We start from the raw sequence: 24346 nt of genomic DNA, 5'->3' as shown, positions 1-24346 counted from the left end.
GTCTCACAGTCAATACATAACAACATCCTTAATATCTCACCGTCCCCCAAAACACACAGTCAACATGCAGAGTGTCCTTAACCTCTCTCAAACACACACACACACATTGTCACGGTGATAGTCGGGGGTTTGGGATTTAGGTTTATGCTTTAGGGACTCTAGATTACGGGGTAAGGTCACAGGTCAGCCATCTCACCGATCTCCCTCTTGCGTTCATTGGTGGTGCAGCTGTGGAAGAATTCAGTCATCAAATCCTCGAGCACTCGCAGGGATGCCTCCTCCGTCGCCTACACACACACACACACACACACACACACACACACACACACACACACACACAGAGCAGGTGTTACACATGCACCTTTATACAAACACAGTCTCCTGAGCATGTGTAGAGATACCTCAACTCACACACACACAGACCAGATATTACATATCCACACACTCACACACACACACAGACCAGATATTACATATCCACACACTCACACACACAGACACAGACCAGATATTACATATCCACACACTCACACACACAGACACAGACCAGATATTACATATCCACACACTCACACACAGACCAGATATTACATATCCACACACTCTCACACACACACACAGACCAGATATTACATATCCACACACTCACACAGACCAGATATTACATATCCACACACTCATCCTCCACTGGACTCAATCACATTCACATACACAGATTTAGTATTACAAAACACCTTTTACACACACATACACCTTTACGCACAGAACGGACAGTGACACTCCTCTCATGCCTACAACATACAGACACAGAACATACGTTATGCACACATAATTAAACATCAGTAGAATTAGACAGACGCTAGCCTCACACATGAAGTCCCCGTTCATATACATGAACACACACACAGAGGGACCAGTTCTTGTGCTTCTGCATGCTACATGAAGATAGTGTCAGTGTGTCACATTACGCGTCGGCGCAAGGGTTCGAGCGCAAAGTGAAAATGAGGAAGAAATTTTTGAGGAAGACAGAACCTCTTGCTAGCTCGCGCTTATCGTCAGCTGCTGCCCTACAGCTCGCGACTTGCATTCTTTGTATGAGTCACAACACGTCGCGAGTTCCTTAACGCACATACTTCAACCACAAGGCGGAGGCTCGTGACGTGACCATGTCAGAAAGTACGATCAATGTGATTTCCTGAATCGGTGTTTAGTACCTAGGCCTTAAAAACGGGGTAACTATTACATATGGCAACCGAATTTATCCAGTTCAATGTAGAGGACCAAAGCACCCTCTCGATACACTAGGGAATAGCATAATACCCGTTAAAATACAGGCTCGACGGGGCACTCATCACACAGGCCAGAGTAAGAGGCTATAATATAACGTGCCACTATATTCAAATCTAAAATTAAATATGCACCACGGCAACTGAAATCACATGCACACAGGTGCGTCAGATGCGCAGTCACCGGCCTGCACACACGCATGCGGCGGGTGTGATGCAACATAGCCTGTGAACAGTCAAGTGCAATGACTGTTGTAACACGAACAAACAATTTAAGTTTTGTTTCTTAAAGTGCACGAGCGTATGTAACTCACCATGGCCCGCTCTCCGGTTAGCTGCGTCTGCAGCGACTTGTGTGGCTATAATAATGTCAGATGAGAGCCCTGCCGCTGGTTCATGCTGCTCCGGGGGTTACCAGACCTATTTTTCTCCTTAAGCACACACACTCTTTCCGCATCACATTAAGAAAACAAAACCGGGGCTCCGGTGATGCGCAGAGATCCTATCGCCGACTCCTGTTATTGTTGATATGTTGCAACCCGGGGTTTAGAGACAGTGACAACCAGCCCCGCCGTCTGGCCGCCCGGATGCTGCTGGAAGGCGCACCGTAAACTCACAAACATAAACGTTGCGAACGCTTTACTTAAAACAAAGACACCTTCAAAATATCAGCACAAAAACATGTGTACTTCAGTCCGGTTCTAACGGTTTGGGCCGATCCGGCAGTGCTTAGAATCGCTTGGTGAATACCAGGCCTCAGTTTCCTCTCTCGCACGGCATCGCCACTCCCCACCGGAAGTGAAATCTTAATCTTGAGCCGGATGAAACCGGCCGCAACGAGAAGTGTGGTTTGTAGCACGCACATACAGAGCACTTAAGGCAACTGTCAGTGAGAACTCCCATCCAATTCACACAAAAATATTAGAGGTCCTTTAATGTCTCAGCATAGATCCGTAAACAAACATTAACTTTTCTCCGACAGCACCTTGAGTTTGACCGAGATTGTGTTCATAAATTTTATTGTTTGTTCTTTCACAGTGAAAAAGTTCACAGACACATAAAATCCATAATATTAAATTATCGATCAAACAAATTAATGTTTTAAAACATTGCCATGCCAGTGTGAGAATAAATTGTGTTTAAATAATGTGTGTATGTTGTGTAATTTAATTTTATGTGTATGTTTAAATTTAATGTGTGTCTGGTTTGTAATTTAATTCAGTTTGAATACAATGTGTGTGTGTGTGTGTGTACGTGTGTGTGTGTTCAGTAAGATGGGTAAATGAGTCGACATAATATTAAATATAATAAACAGTTTGTTAAAAGAATAAAATATACAAAAATTGAAGTAGATAGCGCTGTTGCCTCACAGCAAGAAGGTCCTGGGTTCGATTCCTGGCCAGGCGTCCAGGGTCCTTTCTGTGTGGAGTTTCCATGTTCTCTCTGTGTCTGCGTGGGTTTCCTCCCACAGTCCAAAGACATGTAAGTCAGGTGAACTGGAGAGACTAAATTGCCCCTAGGTGAGAATGTGTGGAGAGACTAAATTAGCCCCAGGGTGTGAATGTGTGGAGAGACTAAATTAGCCCCAGGGTGTGAATGTGTGGAGAGACTAAATTGCCCCTAGGTGAGAATGTGTGGAGAGACTAAATTAGCCCCAGGGTGAGAATGTGTGGAGAGACTAAATTAGCCCCAGGGTGTGAATGTGTGGAGAGACTAAATTGCCCCTAGGTGAGAATGTGTGGAGAGACTAAATTAGCCCCAGGGTGTGAATGTGTGGAGAGACTAAATTGCCCCTAGGTGAGAATGTGTGGAGAGACTAAATTAGTCCCAGGGTGTGAATGTGTGGAGAGACTAAATTAGCCCCAGGGTGAGAATGTGTGGAGAGACTAAATTAGCCCCAGGGTGAGAATGTGTGGAGAGACTAAATTAGCCCCAGGGTGAGAATGTGTGGAGAGACTAAATTAGTCCCAGGGTGAGAATGTGTGGAGAGACTAAATTAGCCCCAGGGTGAGAATGTGTGGAGAGACTAAATTAGCCCCAGGGTGTGAATGTGTGGAGAGACTAAATTGCCCCTAGGTGAGAATGTGTGGAGAGACTAAATTAGTCCCAGGGTGTGAATGTGTGGAGAGACTAAATTGCCCCTAGGTGAGAATGTGTGGAGAGACTAAATTAGCCCCAGGGTGTGAATGTGTGGAGAGACTAAATTGCCCCTAGGTGAGAATGTGTGGAGAGACTAAATTAGTCCCAGGGTGTGAATGTGTGGAGAGACTAAATTGCCCCTAGGTGAGAATGTGTGGAGAGACTAAATTAGTCCCAGGGTGTGAATGTGTGGAGAGACTAAATTAGCCCCAGGGTGAGAATGTGTGGAGAGACTAAATTAGCCCCAGGGTGAGAATGTGTGGAGAGACTAAATTAGCCCCAGGGTGAGAATGTGTGGAGAGACTAAATTAGCCCCAGGGTGAGAATGTGTGGAGAGACTAAATTAGTCCCAGGGTGTGAATGTGTGGAGAGACTAAATTGCCCCTAGATGAATAAGCCCCTCTTTCCTCACTTACCTCCTGTACTGGATCACTTGATTCTGGTCTCAGGTGGTTCGTCTACCTTGCTGTGCCGCAACTGGCTGTTTTTTCTCACCACTTGAATGTGATAGGCCCAAGCCCGGTCAACCCCCTCCCCCTCAACCTTACATGGAGCCCAATCAGGAAATGGGAAACGACCAGTGACAACCAACGCATCATCAGCTAGCTCTGCTAACAGCTTGTCCTGCAAAAGGGTAAGCTGGAGAACACACACACACAAAGACAGTTTTTTTTAGAAGTTGTACAAGAGTATGTGTTTGTGTGTTAGTATACGCTAGGAGATTAGAGGCTTACCACACTGGGAGCCAGAAATACTGTGACATTCTTACAGCTGGACAGATCAACCTGAAAACACACACACAGACAGAGATACTGTAACATTCTTACAGCTGGACAGATCAGCCTGACAACATACACACAGACAGACAGACATAGTGTAACATTCTTACAGCTGGACAGATCAGCCTGACAACATACACACAGACAGACAGACATACTGTAACATTCTTACAGCTGGACACATCAGCCTGACAACATACACACAGACAGAAATACTGTAACATTCTTACAGCTGGACAGATCAGCCTGACAACATACACACAGACAGACAGACATACTGTAACATTCTTACAGCTGGACAGATCAGCCTGACAACATACACACAGACAGACAGACATACTGTAACATTCTTACAGCTGGACACATCAGCCTGACAACATACACACGGACAGACAGACATACTGTAACATTCTTACAGCTGGACAGATCAGCCTGACAACATACACACAGACAGACAGAGCATCACTGTGACTGCTGCCTTTGGTAGTTTCCATGGCAGCATGTTGTTTATGTGATGTGAGTTGACTCAGACCTTCCACAGGTCCTCCCGACAGTACAAAACCTTCCCATGATACCCTGCTCTCCATGCATGGAACCGAGCGACACGGAGCAGCCAAGGGTTCAACTCATATCCCACAGCAGGAGAGAAGCCCTGTCTGCACGCCTCCAGCACCTGCACACACACACACACACACATTTATATATATATACACACACATACATATACACACACACATTATACCTCACAACAGAACACCCCCCGACCCACACACACTCATATATATACACAAATGAATATATACATACATATACACACACACATTATACCTCACAACAGAACACCCCCTGACCTACACACACGCATATATATACACAAATTAATATATACATACATATACACACACACATTATACCTCACAACAGAACACCCCCCCGACCCACACACACGCATATATATACACAAATTAATATATACATACATATACACACACACATTATACCTCACAACAGAACACCCCCCCGACCCACACACACGCATATATATACACAAATTAATATATACATACATATACACACACACATTATACCTCACAACAGAACACCCCCCCGACCCACACACACGCATATATATACACAAATTAATATATACATACATATACACACACATTATACCTCACAACAGAACACCCCTCCGACCTACACACACGCATATATATACACAAATTAATATATACATACATATACACACACACATTATACCTCACAACAGAACACCCCCCCCGACCTACACACACGCATATATATACACAAATTAATATATACATACATATACACACACACATTATACCTCACAACAGAACACCCCCTGACCTACACACACGCATATATATACACAAATTAATATATACATACATATACACACACATTATACCTCACAACAGAACACCCCCTGACCTACACACACGCATATATATACACAAATTAATATATACATACATATACACACACATTATACCTCACAACAGAACACCCCCTGACCTACACACACTCATATATATACACAAATGAATATATACATACATATACACACACACATTATACCTCACAACAGAACACCCCCTGACCTACACACACGCATATATATACACAAATTAATATATACATACATATACACACACATTATACCTCACAACAGAACACCCCCTGACCTACACACACGCATATATATACACAAATTAATATATACATACATATACACACACATTATACCTCACAACAGAACACCCCCTGACCTACACACACGCATATATATACACAAATTAATATATACATACATATACACACACACATTATACCTCACAACAGAACACCCCCTGACCTACACACACGCATATATATACACAAATTAATATATACATACATATACACACACATTATACCTCACAACAGAACACCCCCCCGACCCACACACACGCATATACATACACAAATTAATATATACATACATATACACACACACATTATACCTCACAACAGAACACCCCTCCCGACCTACACACACGCATATATATACACAAATTAATATATACATACATATACACACACACATTATACCTCACAACAGAACACCCCCTGACCTACACACACGCATATATATACACAAATTAATATATACATACATATACACACACACATTATACCTCACAACCGAACACCCCCCCGACCTACACACACTCATATATATACACAAATTAATATATACATACATATACACACACATTATACCTCACAACAGAACACCCCCTGACCTACACACACGCATATATATACACAAATTAATATATACATACATATACACACACACATTATACCTCACAGCAGAACACCCCCCGACCTACACACACGCATATATATACACAAATTAATATATACATACATTATACAGTATATACATATATATATATATAAATGGACATATACACAAATGCATATTTACACAAATGAGTATATACATAAATGAGTCACTCACAATCCTACCATCACCTGAGCCCAGATCAGCCACACTCCCAGATCGGCCTCTCAGCAATGACATCACGTTATCTACCTGTGCTCTACTGGCCGGCAGGTATGGCACCTTAAAACACACACACACAGTGTTACAACACATGCACACGCATATTCACACACACACACACACACACACACAGTGTTACAACACATGCACACGCATACTCACACACACACACACACACACACACACACACACACACACACACACACACACACAGTGTTACGACACATGCACATGCATATGCACACACACACACACACACACACAGTGTTACAACACATGCACACGCATACTCACACACACACACACACACACACACACACAGTGTTACAACACATGCACACGCATACTCACACACACACACACACACACACACACACACACAGTGTTACGACACATGCACACATGCACATGCACATGCATACTCTCACAGACACACACACACACACACAGTGTTACAACACATGCACACGCATACTCACACACACACACACACAGACACAGTGTTACAACACATGCACATGCACACGCATACTCTCACAGACACACACACACACACACACACAGACACAGTGTTACAATACATGCACACGCATACTCACACACACACACACACACAGTGTTACAACACATGCACACATACACAAACACAGTGTTAAAACACATGCATACATACACACACACACAGAGTGTTAAAACACATGCACACATACACACACACACACAGAGTGTTAAAACACATGTACACATTCACAAACATACAGTGTTAAAACACATGTACACATACACACACACACTGTTAAAACACATGCACACATACACACACACACACACAGTGTTGAAACACATGCACACATACACACACACAGTGTTAAAACACATGCACACATACACACACACACATGCACACATACACACACACACAGAGTGTTAAAACACATGTACACATACACACACACAGTGTTAAAACACATGCACACATACACACACACACAGAGTGTTAAAACACATGCACACATACACACATACACACACACACAGTGTTAAAACACATGCACACATACACACACACACAGAGTGTTAAAACACATACACACATACACACACACACATGTACATGTACACATACACACACACACTGTTAAAACACATGCACAAACACACACACACACACACACACACGTACACATACACAGGCCTTAACAGTATGATAAACAGGAAGGAATTTCGGGCCAGATTTCTAAACGTTTGACCAGTGAAATATGAGAAGGTGTAAAGCTCTGAAAGGTCTAAAGCATGTATGACCCTGTAAGCATGTATGACCCTGTAAGCATGTATGACCCTGTAAGCATGTCTGATGCTGTAAGCATGTATGACCCTGTAAGCATGTATGATCCTGTAAGCATGTATGACCCTGTAAGCATGTCTGACCCTGTAAGCATGTATGACCCTGTAAGCATGTATGACCCTCTAAGCATGTATGATCCTGTAAGCATGTATGACCCTCTAAGCGTGTATGATCCTGTAAGCATGTATGACCCTGTAAGCATGTATGACCCTGTAAGCATGTCTGATCCTGTAAGCATGTATGATCCTATAAGCATGTATGACCCTGTAAGCATGTCTGACCCTGTAAGCATGTATGATCCTGTAAGCATGTATGACCCTCTAAGCATGTATGACCCTGTAAGCATGTCTGATCCTGTAAGCATGTATGATCCTATAAGCATGTATGACCCTGTAAGCATGTCTGACCCTCTAAGCATGTCTGATCCTGTAAGCATGTATGACCCTGTAAGCATGTCTGATCCTGTAAGCATGTATGATCCTATAAGCATGTATGACCCTGTAAGCATGTCTGACCCTGTAAGCATGTCTGATCCTGTAAGCATGTATGACCGTCTAAGCATGTCTGATCCTGTAAGCATGTATGACCCTCTAAGCATGTATGACCCTGTAAGCATGTCTCATCCTGTAAGCATGTATGACCCTGTAAGCATGTATGACCCTGTAAGCATGTCTGATCCTGTAAGCATGTCTGATCCTGTAAGCATGTATGACCCTGTAAGCATGTATGACCCTGTAAGCATGTCTGATCCTGTAAGCATGTATGACCCTGTAAGCATGTATGATCCGGTAAGCATGTCTGATCCCGTGAGCATTAATGACCCTGTAAGCATGTATGACCCTGTAAGCACGTCTGATCCTGTAAGCATGTATGACCCTGTAAGCATGTATGACCCTGTAAGCATGTCTGATCCTGTAAGCATGTCTGACCCTGTAAGCATGTCTGATCCTGTAAGCATGTATGACCCTCTAAGCGTGTATGATCCTGTAAGCATGTATGACCCTGTAAGCATGTATGACCCTGTAAGCATGTCTGATCCTGTAAGCATGTATGATCCTGTAAGCATGTATGACCCTGTAAGCATGTATGACCCTGTAAGCATGTCTGATCCTGTAAGCATGTATGACCCTGTAAGCATGTATGACCCTGTAAGCATGTCTGACCCTGTAAGCATGTATGACCCTGTAAGCATGTCTGACCCTGTAAGCATGTCTGATCCTGTAAGCATGTCTGATCCTGTAAGCATGTATGACCCTGTAAGCATGTATGATCCTGTAAGCATGTATGACCCTCTAAGCATGTATGATCCTGTAAGCATGTATGACCCTGTAAGCATGTCTGATCCTGTAAGCATGTCTGATCCTGTAAGCATGTCTCATCCTGTAAGCATGTATGACCCTGTAAGCATGTCTGACCCTGTAAGCATGTATGACCCTGTAAGCATGTCTGATCCTGTAAGCATGTATGACCCTGTAAGCATGTATGACTCTGTAAGCATGTATGACCCTGTAAGCATGTCTCATCCTGTAAGCATGTATGATCCTGTAAGCATGTATGACCCTGTAAGCATGTACGATCCTGTAAGATCTTAAACAGCGGAGCCGTGTGCCTGAGCACTGGGAATAAGTCGTCATTTTGACATTGCTGTAGGAGGTCCGCTGTTTGGGCTTAAACTGGAAGAAAACCATTTGTGTGTTTAATGTGACTTATAAAGGTTGATTAATATTGTTGAGGGCCTGTGTGTTTCGACAAGTGTCTTTTCAAAATGTGCATCAGTTATGAAATGACACTGTGGCGCTTATCACACCCTTATTACATCACCTGCAAACAGGAACCAGTGAGCATGCTCACTTTTTCATGTGCTGTTAATGACATTCTCAGCAAATGCAACAATAAATATCCTAACAGTCCATCAGAACTCAGGGAACTGCACCTGGAGTTTGAGTGGCACTTTACGGAACCCTGGCATCAGGAGCCCTGCCCATACTGCATAGACAGCCAGTCCTGTTCCTGCTGTCAGCTGGGCCACACCCCATAGCCCCAAACGTTTATCGCTGAAACATGAAAGGACCTCATCAAGGGTGTCCTCTTCCATGCCTGAGCGAAACATACAAAAACACACACACACACACATACACACAATGAGCTCTGGAAATCAAAGAATGCAGCACATTTAAAATTCACTCATATAATCTGAGTGTGTGTGTGTGTATGTGTGTGTGTGTGTGTGAGAGAGAGAGAGAGAGAGAGAGAGAGAGAGAGAGAGAGAGAGAGAGACAGTCAGCAGGGTACAGTGATGGCCTCTGCACATATGGGGTGTTACAACACCAATCACCCCACCACTCAATACACTCATAAATAATAAATAAACAACACACTTCCTGATGAATACACACATGACTCAACTAATAGACTAATCTCACAGCACAGTTCATCTTGCTCTTGTTAAGCACATCTGTTGAAAGAAGGCTTAATTCATTCATTTGGAGTAAATCCATTCATTTGGAGTGACTTCTGTTCTAGCCATAACCGTCAACGTTAACCCTAACCCCAACAGTCAAAGACAGTTTAAGTGTCTCCCTCAGGGCCACTGTCTCGACAGGCTAGAGCCATTACCCACCTCAAACTGATCTCCAACTCAAAAAGCAAGAACACCACATAAATCACAGGGTCAACACATTTACATATTACTTGACAGGCCTACTAGAGAGGCAGAGAGAGAGAGATTCACTCTGCGCGCACACCGGCACACTCACTAAAGTCGTAATTAACAGAGGCTAAGGCATAGCTGAGCAGACCGTGTTACTCTCAATGCAACATAAACCCCTCAATACGTCGTTATAAAATGCTAGTGATAGTAACAGAGCGCAGTATTTATTCTGCAAGTATAACGTCATTCAAAATTCTGACAAACTGTGGAAAGGACAATCGACAAGTTAAGTTTCACACTACCAACCTTCAATTCCCTTCACTCAGTCCGTTTGTGTCTTTGTACGTCTATCCCCTGTTTCCACAGAATCCGAGAAAACTTAGTTCCGCTTCTGCACTCCATGAGCGTTTGGCGTTAATGTCACTTACGATGACACTGGAAAAGATCTGTGTTAAATCGATTATAAGAAGGAAAATGGCATTTTAGTGTGCTCACTAAACGTTAGGTGTTTAAAAAATCGTTGTTATTACGTTAATAGTGAAATACTGCAAATCAAATATCCCGCCCCTTTACCTGCTGTGGAGGTTGTTCATTGGTTACTTTGTGATGAGGAAGTGAATTTGGTTTGGAGGCATCTGAAACGTAGCGGTGCTCGGTTGTAAATGTGTGCTGTTTTGATGGAAGACCCATATGGAACGTAGTTGCGGATTCGTAACTTTATTTCTCCTTGCTGTTCAGACATCGGTGCCATATGAGTGCACGGATAAGACTTGCGCCGAGCTGCGCGATGGAGGATGGTGAGTGTGTTTCTTTAGAGGAGAGTAAAAAAGGCAATGATACAACCGCGGTGAAGTCAGATTGAAATTAGTCATTCGCCTGACATTCACCACATAGCTAGATCTCTATCTCATTAAAAGTTAAATAAACTACTTACACATTTTATTATCCTACCTTGTATTCAGTTGTAAAATTATGTTTAGAGTTCGAACATGACATTAAATGTAAACAGTGATATTGGGCTCTAAATAAACTTGAAACGTGAAATGCGAATGAATAACAATTTAAGGCACGTTATTGCATCCTACTGTTTATTCCATCTTTCGTCTTGCCCGGAGATGGCGTTTCAATATAAAAGTCCAGTGCTTTTTTTTTACGTTTTCTAGCTTCACAAATTTCTGACAACTTTCACAACTGTATTTAGTATAAGTAGTTCATTTAACTTGAGATGGAGATCTAGCTCTGAAGTGAATGTCAGGCGAATGTCTAATTTCAAGGTTATTTCACTGCGGTAATAATACATCGGTTTTGAACCCAACATAATTACAAGATGTAGCACTAACTGGGATCTGTGTCTGGCCCTGCCGTCTGGGTTTGTGTGTGTCACAGGTCTCAAGGAGTAGAGACTCGTCTGAATGATGAAGGCGACTGTAACATCGACATCCACAATGCGGAGTCCCTGTCATACACAGCGTTTATCCAACAGTGAGAAAACAAAGACACACACAGACCTCTATTATATGTAAACATAAGGGATAATGTACAGCGGAGGGATCTTGAATCACCCTGAAGAGATTTATTTCGCTATAATGACCGTCTCGCTGTACATTATCCCGCTTATTATACGGCTACCTATTAAAGAAATCAAAACACAAAATACTTACACAAAATATTGATTCAAAAATCATTTTGTTAATTTAAAAATTATTTTATTGCTTCCGCTAAAAATAGTTCCATAGCAATGTCTGTTATTCATGGCAGCGGTCTGCTATTCAGAAATAACAGACCGCAGAATGCTGGAACTGACCAATCAGAATCGAGTATTCAACAAAGCCGTGTAATAATATATTATGACATCTTCATAAACCACACTCCTCTTACAACACCCACATCAGATACATACAACACCCACCCCTACATCACATAACTACAAAACCTACGTCACAAAAGTACAACACCTACGTCACATAACTACACACCGACACCTACATCACATAACTAAAACATCCACACCCATGTTACATAACTAGAACACCCACACCTACAGCACCCACACCTACATCGCATAACTATAGGATCTACACATACATTACATAACTATGACACCCACACCTACGTCATATAACTACTACAACTACGTCACATAACTACAGCACCCACACCTACATCACACAACTACAGCACCCACACCCATGTTACATAACTACAGCACCCATACCTACATCACAAAACTACAACACCTACACCTACATCACATAACTACATCACCCACTCACATAACTACAACACCCACACCCACGTCACATAACTACAGCACCCACACCTACATCACGTAACTACATCTCCCACACCCACATCACATAACTACAACACCCACACCCATGTTACATAACTACAGCACCCACACCTACATCACATAACTACAGCACCCACACCTACATAGCATGACTACAACAACCACACCCTTGTTACATAACTACAGCCCCCACACCTACATTACATAACTACAACACCCACACCTACATCACATAACTACAACATCCACACCCATGTTACGTAACTACAACACCCACACCTACAACACCGACACCTACATCACATAACTACATCACCCACACCCACGTTACATAACTACAACACCCACACGTACATCACATAACTACAACACCCACATCCATGTTACATAACTACAACACCCACACCCACGTTACATAACTACAACACCCACACGTATATCACATAACTACAGCACCCGCAACTACATCACAGAACTACAACACCCACACCCATGTTACATAACTACAACACCCATACCTACATCACATAACTACAGCACCCACACCCATGTTACATAACTACAACACCCACACCTACAACACCGACACCTACATCACATAACTACATCACCCACACCCACGTTACATAACTACAACACCCATACGTACATCACATAACTACAGCACCCGCAACTACAGCACATAACTACAACACCCACATCCATGTTACATAACTACAACACCCACACCCACGTTACATAACTACAACACCCGCACGTATATCACATAACTACAGCACCCGCAACTACATCACATAACTACAACACCCACACCCATGTTACATAACTACAACACCCATATCTACATCACATAACTACATCACCCACACCTACATCACATATCTACAACACCCACACCCATGTTACATAACTACAATACCCACACGTACAGCACCCACACCTACATCACATAACTATAGCACCTACACCCACGTTACATAACTACAACACCCACACCTACATCACATAACTACTGCACCCACACCTACATCACATAACTACTGCACCCACACCCACGTCACATAATTACAACACCCACACCTACATCACATGACTACAGCACCCCCACCTACATCACATAACTACATCACCCACACCCACGTTACATAACTACAACACCCACAGCCACGTTACATAACTACAACACCCACACCTACTTCACATAACTACAGCACCCGCAACTACATCACATAACTACAGCACCCACACCCACGTTACATAACTACAGCACCCGCAACTACATCACATAACTACAACACCTACACCCACGTTACATAACTATCACACCCACACCTACGTCATATAACTACTACATCTACATCACATAACTACATCACCCACACCCACATCACATAACTACAACACCCACACCCATGTCACATAACTACAGCACCCACATCTACATCACATGACTACAACACCCACACGTACATCACATAACTACAACATCCACACCCACACCACATAACTACAACATCCACACCCACACCACATAACTACAACACCCTCACCCACGTCACATAACTACAGCACCCACACCCACACCACATAACTACATCACCCACACCCATGTTACATAACTACAACACCCACACCCACTTTACATAACTACTGCACCCACACCTGTGTTACATAACTACTGCACCCGCACCCACTTTACGTAACTACAACACCCACACCCACGTTACATAACTACAACACCCACACGTATATCACATAACTACAGCACCCGCAACTACATCACATAACTACAACACCCACACCCATGTTACATAACTACAACACCCACACCCACTTTACATAACTACTGCACCCACACCTGTGTTACATAACTACTGCACCCGCACCCACGTTACATAACTACAACACCCACACCCACGTTACATAACTACAACACCCACACGTATATCACATAACTACAACACCCGCAACTACATCACATAACTACAACACCCACACCCATGTTACATAACTACAACACCCATATCTACATCACATAACTACATCACCCACACCTACATCACATATCTACAACACCCACACCCATGTTGCATAACTACAGCACCCACACCTACAGCACCCACACCTACATCACATAACTATAGCACCTACACCCACGTTACATAGCTACAGCACCCACACGTACATCACATAACTACAACACCCACACCTATGTTACATAACTACAGTACCCACACCTACATCGCATAACTACTGCACCCACACCTACATCACATAACTACAGCACCCACACCCACGTCACATAACTACAGCACCCACACCCACGTCACATAACTACAGCACCAACACCCATGTTACGTAACTACAACACCCACACCCATGTTACATAACTACAACACCCACACCTACTTCACATAAAAACAACATCTACATCACATAAATACAACACCCACACCTACGTTACATAACTACAACACCCACACCTACATCACATCACTACAACTCCCTTACATACATCACATAACTGCAATACCTACATCACATAAATACAACACCCAGTCCTACATCACATAACTACAACACCCACATCACATAAATACAACACCTACAACACAACAATACACAACACATTCCAAATGTGCATACTTTTGGCTCATTACATTTGAGTAATATATTGTAAATGTATTATGTCTAAGTAGTGTGTGTGTGTGTGTGTGTTTTTTGCAGATATGCCTACTCTAAACCAGTAATACTCAGAGGAGTGACAGACAACACGGTAAGCATACCTTACAGAGTACACACTCACACATACAGACTCACACACACACATGCACACACACACACATAAAGACACACACACACACATACACACACATATACACACAAACGCACATATACACACACATATACACACACACACACACACATACACACACACACACACACACACACATATACACATACACACACATATACACATACACACACATACACACACACACACACACATATACACATACACACACACACACATACACATGCACATATACACACAAACGCACATATACACACATATACACATACACACACACACACACTCACACACACAGTGCAAACATTAGCATAACAGTAACAGTTTAGTCCTCTGTTGTGATTTGCTTCTTTTCCTTTGCTTCATTATGATTGGTGGATTCTCAGAAGTTCCGCTTCCTGTGTTCGAAGTCTCACTTGCTCCAGGAATATGGAGAGAGAACTATCCGTCTGAGTACTGCCAATACACACTCCTACAATAAAGGTACAAACACACACATGCCTACAGTGGCAATATAGTTGAGTTTCAGTGGAGTTCTCAGTCTGAGGGGTTTGATTCTCCTGTGTATTTTCTCTGCAGTGGATGTTCGCTTTGAGGAGTTTGTGAAATATCTGTTGACTCCTCAGTCTGTGGACTCCCTTGGCAGCGGTCAGTGCACAGACATCTCTCACCCATCTTTCTACTTCTGCCACTCTAAGCCAGTACGCACACACACACACACACGGGCGCGTGCGCACACGCACACGCACACGCACGCACACTCACACACACACGCACACACACACACATACACACACATCCTCAGGGACACTACTTCTGCCCCTTATTCTGATCTACAACACACACACACACAAATCTTTCTATTTCCATCACTCTGGCCACAGTACACACACACATTCTGATGGAAAACCTTTTTGGTTCCCAAAGGGAAAAAGAACCAAACATCAGATTTCTCTCTTTCTTTGACCCACATGTCTTCTGTGTGTGTTTGTTTGTTTGTTTGTTTCAGAAACCCTGTATTTTTTCGGTGATAATAACTTCACTGAGTGGCATTCTCTGTTTGATGAATATGACGCTCCGCCCTATAATCTGCCACACACCAGCCCAGCATACAGCTTTGGCATTGCAGGTACACACACACACACACACACACACACACACACACACGCACACACACACACCAGCCCAGCATACAGCTTTGGCATTGCAGGTACACACACGCGCGCACACACACACACACACACACACACACACACACACACACACACACACACAGACCAGCCCAGCATACAGCTTTGGCATTGCAGGTACACACACGCACACATACACACACACACACCAGCCCAGCATAAAGCTTTGGCATTGCAGGCACACACACGCACACTAGCCCAGCATACAGCTTTGGTATTGCAGGTACACACACGCACACATACACACACACACAGACACAGACACACACATACGCGCGCACATGCACACATACACACACACACAGATACACACGCACACGCACATGCACACACACACACACACACACACAGATACACACGCACACGCACATGCACACACACACACAGATACACGCGCACACGCACATGCACACACACACAGATACACACACACACACATACGCATGCACATGCACACATACACACACACACACATACACACACACACACACAGACACACACATACGCGCGCACATGCACACATACACACACACACAGACACACGCATACACGCGCACATGCACACATACACACACACACACACACACACACACACACACACATACGCGCGCACATAAACACACACACAGACACACACATACGCGCGCACATACACACACACACACACACAGACACAAACATACGCGCGCACATGCACACATACACACACACACACACAGACACACACACACCAGCCCAGCATACAGCTTTGGCATTGCAGGTACACACACGCACACATACACACACACACACACAGACACAGACACACACATACGCGCGCACATGCACACATACACACACACACAGATACACGCGCACACGCACATGCACACATACACACATACACACACAGACACAGACACAGACACACACATACGCGCGCACATGCACACATATACACGCGCACACGCACATGCACACACACAGACACAGACACACACATACGCGCGCACATGCACACATACACACACACACACAGATACACGCGCACACGCACATGCACACATGCACACACACACAGATACACACACACACACATACGCGTGCACATGCACACATACACACACACACACAGACACACACATATGCGCGCACATGCACACATACACACACACAGACACAGACACACACATACGTGCGCACATGCACACATACACACACACACAGATACACACGCACACGCACGTGCACACATACACACACACACAGATACACGCGCACACGCACATGCACACACACACAGATATACACACACACACACATACGCGTGCACATGCACACATACACAGATACACACACACACACACACATATGCGCGTGCACATGCACACACACACACACACACACACACACACGTGCGCACATGCACACATACACACACACACACACACACACACGCGCACACACACACACACGCGCACGCACATGCACACACACACACACACACACACACATACGCACGCACATGCACACACACACACACAGACACACACATATGCGCGCACATGCACACACACACACACAGACACACACATACGCACGCACATGCACACACACACACACAGACACACACATACGCACGCACATGCACACACACACACACACACACACACACACACACATATATGCGCGCACATGCACACACACACACACACAGACACACACATACGCACGCACATGCACACATACACACACACACAGACACACACATACGCGCGTACATGCACACATACACGCCCCAGTCCAGCATACAGCTTTGGCATTGTGGGTACACACACACACCTAGAATCATACATACTCGTGTGCACACACACACACACACACACAAACACAGACTCACACACATGTCCCAGCCCAGCAAACAGTTTCGGCATTGCAGGCACACACACACTCACCCGACACACTTAGAGTCATAAATACACACGCGCACACATCCACACACGCACAAACATACACACACACTCACCCACACAGCCACCTAACAATACACACACGCACACACAGAATCATATACGCACGCACACACACATATACAGTCATACAAGTTGTGTGAGTGTAGCCGTAAGAGTGTTGCTCAAAGATTTACTCGGCAGCATGAACCTTACATCAAAATCAAGACAGTGGAGGTTCCCAAACAGACTGTCCTAACTAATTAACAACTAGACCTTAGGCTGGTAAAGTGGAGCCCCTGTCCTCTACTGACGTGCCCAGTTTCCTCTCTCTCTTCTCCCTCTCTCTCTGTCAGGGCCTGGGACTGGGGTGCCATTTCACTGGCATGGCCCAGGCTTCTCTGAAGTCATCTACGGCAGAAAAGTAAGGATCTCCAGTTCTGTGAGAGTGTGTGTGTGTGTGTGTGTGGGGGGGGGGGGGGGGGGGGGGTGAAGAAAGAGAAAGAGTGAGAGAGAGAGAGAGCTTGTGTTTTATAGCATCACAGATAATTCCAGTCACCTATAGAAAATCTAAAGCTGTGTCTGTGTGTGTCCATTGTACAGCGCTGGTTCCTCTACCCTCCTGAGCAGGCTCCTGAATTCCACCCCAACCACACCACTCTGTCCTGGGTCACACACTCTTATCCAGGCTTGGGGATCCAGCAGAGACCTCTGGAATGTACTATCCACCCAGGAGAGGTAAGGCCACCACTTACAACCACATTATGAACAGGTAACTCTCAAAATAAAACAAACACAATGCACAACACCACTTTCCCACAATAAAAAAAATCATTTTTGGGTTTTGTTGACACTGACGGAACCAAGATGCATCATTTAACATATTTTTTAGAAGATATATTTTTATACGTACATACACAGGCATTTAAAATATATTTTATAAAATATTTCTATACGTACATATACAAAAATTTAAAATGTTTTCATAAATACAGTGCTGCTTGAAAGTTTGTGAACCCTTTAGAATTTTACAATTTAGCATTTAGCAGATGCTTTTAGCCAAAGCGACTTACAATCAGTGCATCAGTTGGATTCCTAATACCTCATGAGCATACATTCGCTAAAAAGACTGAGCGTCAATTTACTCCTTATTACGCCCTGGAATTCTTAGACAAACATAGACACAAGACAAGGTTTTTTTTGTTTTTTTTTTAGGAAGGGGGGGTTAGGCTTAGGGGGATAGGTGGGTTCTGAAGAGATGGGTTTTCAGTTTCTTGCGGAAGATGGTGAGGGATTCTGCATTCCTAACTGTATGAGGGAGGTCGTTCCACCACCGAGGGGCAATGGCGGAGAAGAGGCGTGGTCGGGAGGAGCGGCTGCGGGGTTCCTGATGCGAGGGGACCGTCAGCTGACCAGAGGTCGTAGAGCGGAGGGTTCTAGTAGTGGTATATGGAGTTATTGGGGACTGAAGGTATGATGGGGCGGAGCCTCTTGTGGCCTGGTAGGCCAGCACCAGTGTCTTGAATTGGATGCGGGCAGCTACCGGAAGCCAGTGGAGCGCAGTAAGCAGTGGGGTACATGAGAGTGCTTAGGGAGGTTGAAGACCAGGCGTGCAGCGGCGTTCTGCACGAGCTGGAGCGGCCTGATGGCGCAGGTCGGTAAGACAGCCAGTAGGACGTTGCAGTAGTCCAGGCGGGAGATGACAAGCGCTTGGACCAGGAGCTGGGTCGCCTGTTCTTTGAGGAATGGGCGGATTCTCCTGATGTTGTAGAGGGAGAATCTGCAGGATCGAGTGACTGCTGCGATGTGACCGGAGTAGGTTAGCTGGTTGTTGAGGGTCACGCCTAGGTTTTTGGCTGCTGTGGTGGGGAACACCACAGATCCCTCGATGGTGATTGCAGTGTCAATGGTTGGGGCAATATTATCCATATCCATGCATAAATATGGCCTGAAACATCATCAGATTAAAAAGAACCCAATTAAACAAATGAGACAAAACTATTATACTTATACATTTATTTACTGAAGAAGATGATCCAATATTACAGATCTGTGAGTGGCAAAAGTATGTGAACCTCTAGTATTAGCAGTTAATACTTGATCAATTATTTATTGAGGAAAATGATCCGGTATTACATATCTGAGTGGCAAAAGTATGTGAACCTTTGCTTTCGGTATCTGGTGTGACCCCCCTTGTGCAGCAATAACTGTAACTAAATGTTTCCGGTCACTGTTGATTGGTCCTGCTCAATAACTGTAACTAAATGTTTCCGGTCACTGTTGATCAGTCCTGCTCATCAGCTTGGAGGAATTTTAGCCCATTTCTTCGTACAGAACAGCTTCAACCCAGATGCAGCAAAACAAGCCCAAACCATAACACTACCACGTTTCACAGATGGGGTAAGGTTCTTATGCTGGAACGCAGTGTTTTCCCTTCTCCAAATATGACACTTCTCATTGAAACCAAAAAGTTCTATTTTGATCTCATCAGTCCACAAAATATTTTTCCAACAGCCTTCTGGCTTGTCCACGTGATCTTTAGCAAGCTGCAGACGGGCAGCGATGTTCTATTTGGAGAGCAGTAGTTTTCTCTTTGCCTCCCTGCCATGCACACCATTGTTGTTCAGTGTTGAACTTCAGTGTTCAGTGATGGTGGACTCATGAACATTAACATTAGCCAATGTGAGAGAAGCCTTTAGTTGCTTGGAAGTCACCCCAGGTTTCTTTGTGACTTTGCAGACTATTACACGCCTTACTCTTGGAGTGATCCTTGGCCGTCCACTCCTGGGGAGGGTAACAATGGTCTTGAATTTCCTCCATTTGTACACAGTCGGCCTGACTGTGGATTGGCGGAGTCCAAACTCTTTAGAGACGGTCTTGTAACCTTTTCCAGCCTGATAAGCATCAACAACTCTTTTTCGGAGGTCCTCAGAAATCTCCTTTGTCCATGCCATGAAACACTTCCACAAACATGTTGTGAAGATCAGACCTTGATAGATCCCTGTTCTTTAAAGAAAACAGGGCGCCTACTCACACCTGATTGTCATCCCATTGATTGAAAACACCCGACTTTAATTTCACCTTCAAATTAACTGCTAATACTAGAGGTTCACATACTTTTGCCACTCACAGATCTGTAATATTGGATCATCTTCTTCAGTAAATAAATGTATAAGTATATTAGTTTTGTCTCATTTGTTTAACTGGGTTCTTTTTATCTATTTTTAGGACAAGTGTGAAAATCTTTCAAGCAGCACTGCACATACACGGGCATTTAAAATATTTTTATATACATGTTTGAGGATTGAAAATATTGTTATAAAATATTTTTATACATAGATATACAGGGATTTAAAATATTTTATGAAATACAAAATATTTTTATACATGCATATACAAGCATTTAAAATATATTTTTATAAAATATAAAATATTTTTATACATACATATACGAGCATTTAAAATGTTTTTATACATACATATACAGGGATTTAAAATGTTTTTATATGTACATACACGGCCATTTAAAATATTTTCATACATACACTGGCATTTAAAATATTTTTATATGTACGTATATGGGCATTTAAAATATTTTATACATACATTTACGAGCATTTTTATGCATTGCCATGAGTATTATGAAAGGTTAATGGTTTCACTGACTCAGAAAACACACCTGTCCGTTTACTGTGTATCTCTTAGTTACTGAGGTATTTCCTTTATCCTGGCTGTGACCCATAACCACTCACTCACACTGTCACTCCCAGGGTTATATACTGTGACGTGTTAATATACTGGGATATGTTAATATACTGTGAGATGTTAATTTACTGTGAGATGTTAATACACAGTACAGTGAGGTGATAGGATGCTGAGAGATGTTAGTATATTAACATCTCACAGTATATTAACATCTCTCAGCATCCTAACATCTCACTGTACTGTACATTAACATCTCGCAGTAAATTAACATCTCACAGTATATTAACACCTCACTGTACTGTAAATTAACATCTCATAGTATATTAATGTCATAGTATATTAACATCTCACAGTATATTATGAGATATTTTAATTTACAGTACAGTGAGATGTTAATATACTGTGAGATGTTAATATACAGTACTGTGATGTGTTAGGATGCTGAGAGGTGTTAATATACTGTGATGTGTTAATATACTGTGATATCTTAATACAGTGGTCCCTCGTTAATCGTGGGAGTTACGTTCTAAAAATAACCCGCAATAGGCGAAATCTGCGAAGTAGTCAGCTTTATTTTTTACAATTATTATAGATGCTTTACGGCTGTAAAACGTCCTTTAGCATGTCCAGAAGTCCAACTTTTCGTGCGATGGTTAGCATCTTCCTCTGCCTTTTGGGTGCTACTGCAGGTGCCTTTGACGGTGCAGAACGTTTCGTCGACATTGTGGGGTTTGTTGGGGAGAAAACTTGCAAACATACAGTACAGCACTTCAGAGTCACACTGCTAGCGATCGAAGATTTATGTAAATTTGGCAAGCTGAACGCATTCTGTACTGTACAGAGACATGGCACGGAGGAGATTGATTGACAGTGGTCTACAGCCAATCAGGACGCAGAACACAATGCACTAATCAGGACGCAGAACACAATGCGCTGTAAAAAAAAGCATGCAAAATTGCATTAAAAAATCCGCGAACCTGCAAGGCCGCGAAAGGTGAACCGCGTTATAGCGAGGGACCACTGTATACTGTGACATGTTAATGTACTGCGAGGAGTTTAAAAACCAATGGAGAACCAATACTCCACTGATGTGTCCTGTTGCTCCTGTGTGTAGGTGCTGTATTTTCCCGACCGTTGGTGGCATGCTACACTTAATCTGGACACCAGTGTATTCATTTCTACGTTTTTGGGATGAGTTGACTCCTAAGTAATTCAACAAACATTTAGAATTTTCTTGACCATTCAGCCTGACATTCATAACAGTACAACTCCACCACAGTAACCCTCTAATACCAAGCAAAGGGACCAAACAACTCTCCCACGCCAGGCTTAGCAGTCGTTAGTATAAGATGTATTTCTCAGCATTGTGATATCTTATACTGAAGAGGATTTGCTTGATTATACAGAGAACCAATGGAAATACGTCATTACTTTGATGGCAAATCAAATCTTTTAAGATCCAGAGTAACAGCCAGATTCAGCATCTCTCCAGTGGTTTCAGTTTTGGGCAGATCAGTGAGTCACTTCAGTGATTCACTTCAGTTCGTCACAATGAATTATGCCCCACCCCCCACCACCCCCCAGCCTTGGCCTCGCCACGTGGACAGTGAAAGGGTTTGGTCAGATGTGAAAGGGAAGGAAAAA

General features: G+C 43.4%; 3 protein-coding genes across 3 annotated transcripts in view; 1 reads left to right on the top strand and 2 right to left on the bottom strand.

Annotated features, from left to right (window-relative positions):
- The window catches only part of xpo6 (exportin 6), a 23301-nt gene extending 20623 nt beyond the window's left edge, over positions 1 to 2678 (bottom strand). The window contains 2 exon segments of the mRNA XM_030793457.1: positions 197 to 287; positions 2657 to 2678. Of these exon segments, the coding sequence (XP_030649317.1) occupies positions 197 to 248 (52 nt within the window). The 5' untranslated portion in view covers positions 249 to 287; positions 2657 to 2678.
- Positions 2679 to 3793: 1115 nt separating this feature from the next.
- On the bottom strand, positions 3794 to 10219 carry antkmt (adenine nucleotide translocase lysine methyltransferase). The gene is made up of 6 exons (XM_030793774.1): positions 10058 to 10219; positions 6735 to 6839; positions 4737 to 4877; positions 4160 to 4210; positions 3842 to 4064; positions 3794 to 3809 (listed from the first exon to the last, which is right to left on the bottom strand). The coding sequence occupies exons 1-5, from the start codon at positions 10217 to 10219 to the stop codon at positions 3855 to 3857; spliced, it is 669 nt and encodes a 222-aa protein (XP_030649634.1). The 3' UTR covers positions 3794 to 3809; positions 3842 to 3854.
- Positions 10220 to 11431: 1212 nt separating this feature from the next.
- Positions 11432 to 24333, top strand: jmjd8 (jumonji domain containing 8). The gene is made up of 9 exons (XM_030793670.1): positions 11432 to 11571; positions 12161 to 12256; positions 15795 to 15843; positions 16266 to 16362; positions 16459 to 16527; positions 16889 to 17008; positions 19354 to 19421; positions 19601 to 19735; positions 23817 to 24333. The coding sequence occupies exons 1-9, from the start codon at positions 11465 to 11467 to the stop codon at positions 23895 to 23897; spliced, it is 822 nt and encodes a 273-aa protein (XP_030649530.1). The 5' UTR covers positions 11432 to 11464; the 3' UTR covers positions 23898 to 24333.
- Positions 24334 to 24346: the final 13 nt, after the last annotated feature.

The sequence above is a fragment of the Chanos chanos genome, chromosome 16, assembly GCF_902362185.1.
Source record: "Chanos chanos chromosome 16, fChaCha1.1, whole genome shotgun sequence".
Taxonomy (NCBI): Eukaryota; Metazoa; Chordata; class Actinopteri; order Gonorynchiformes; family Chanidae; genus Chanos; species Chanos chanos.
The sequence above is the reverse complement of the archived record's forward strand: the minus strand, read 5'-3'. Positions and strand labels throughout refer to the sequence as shown.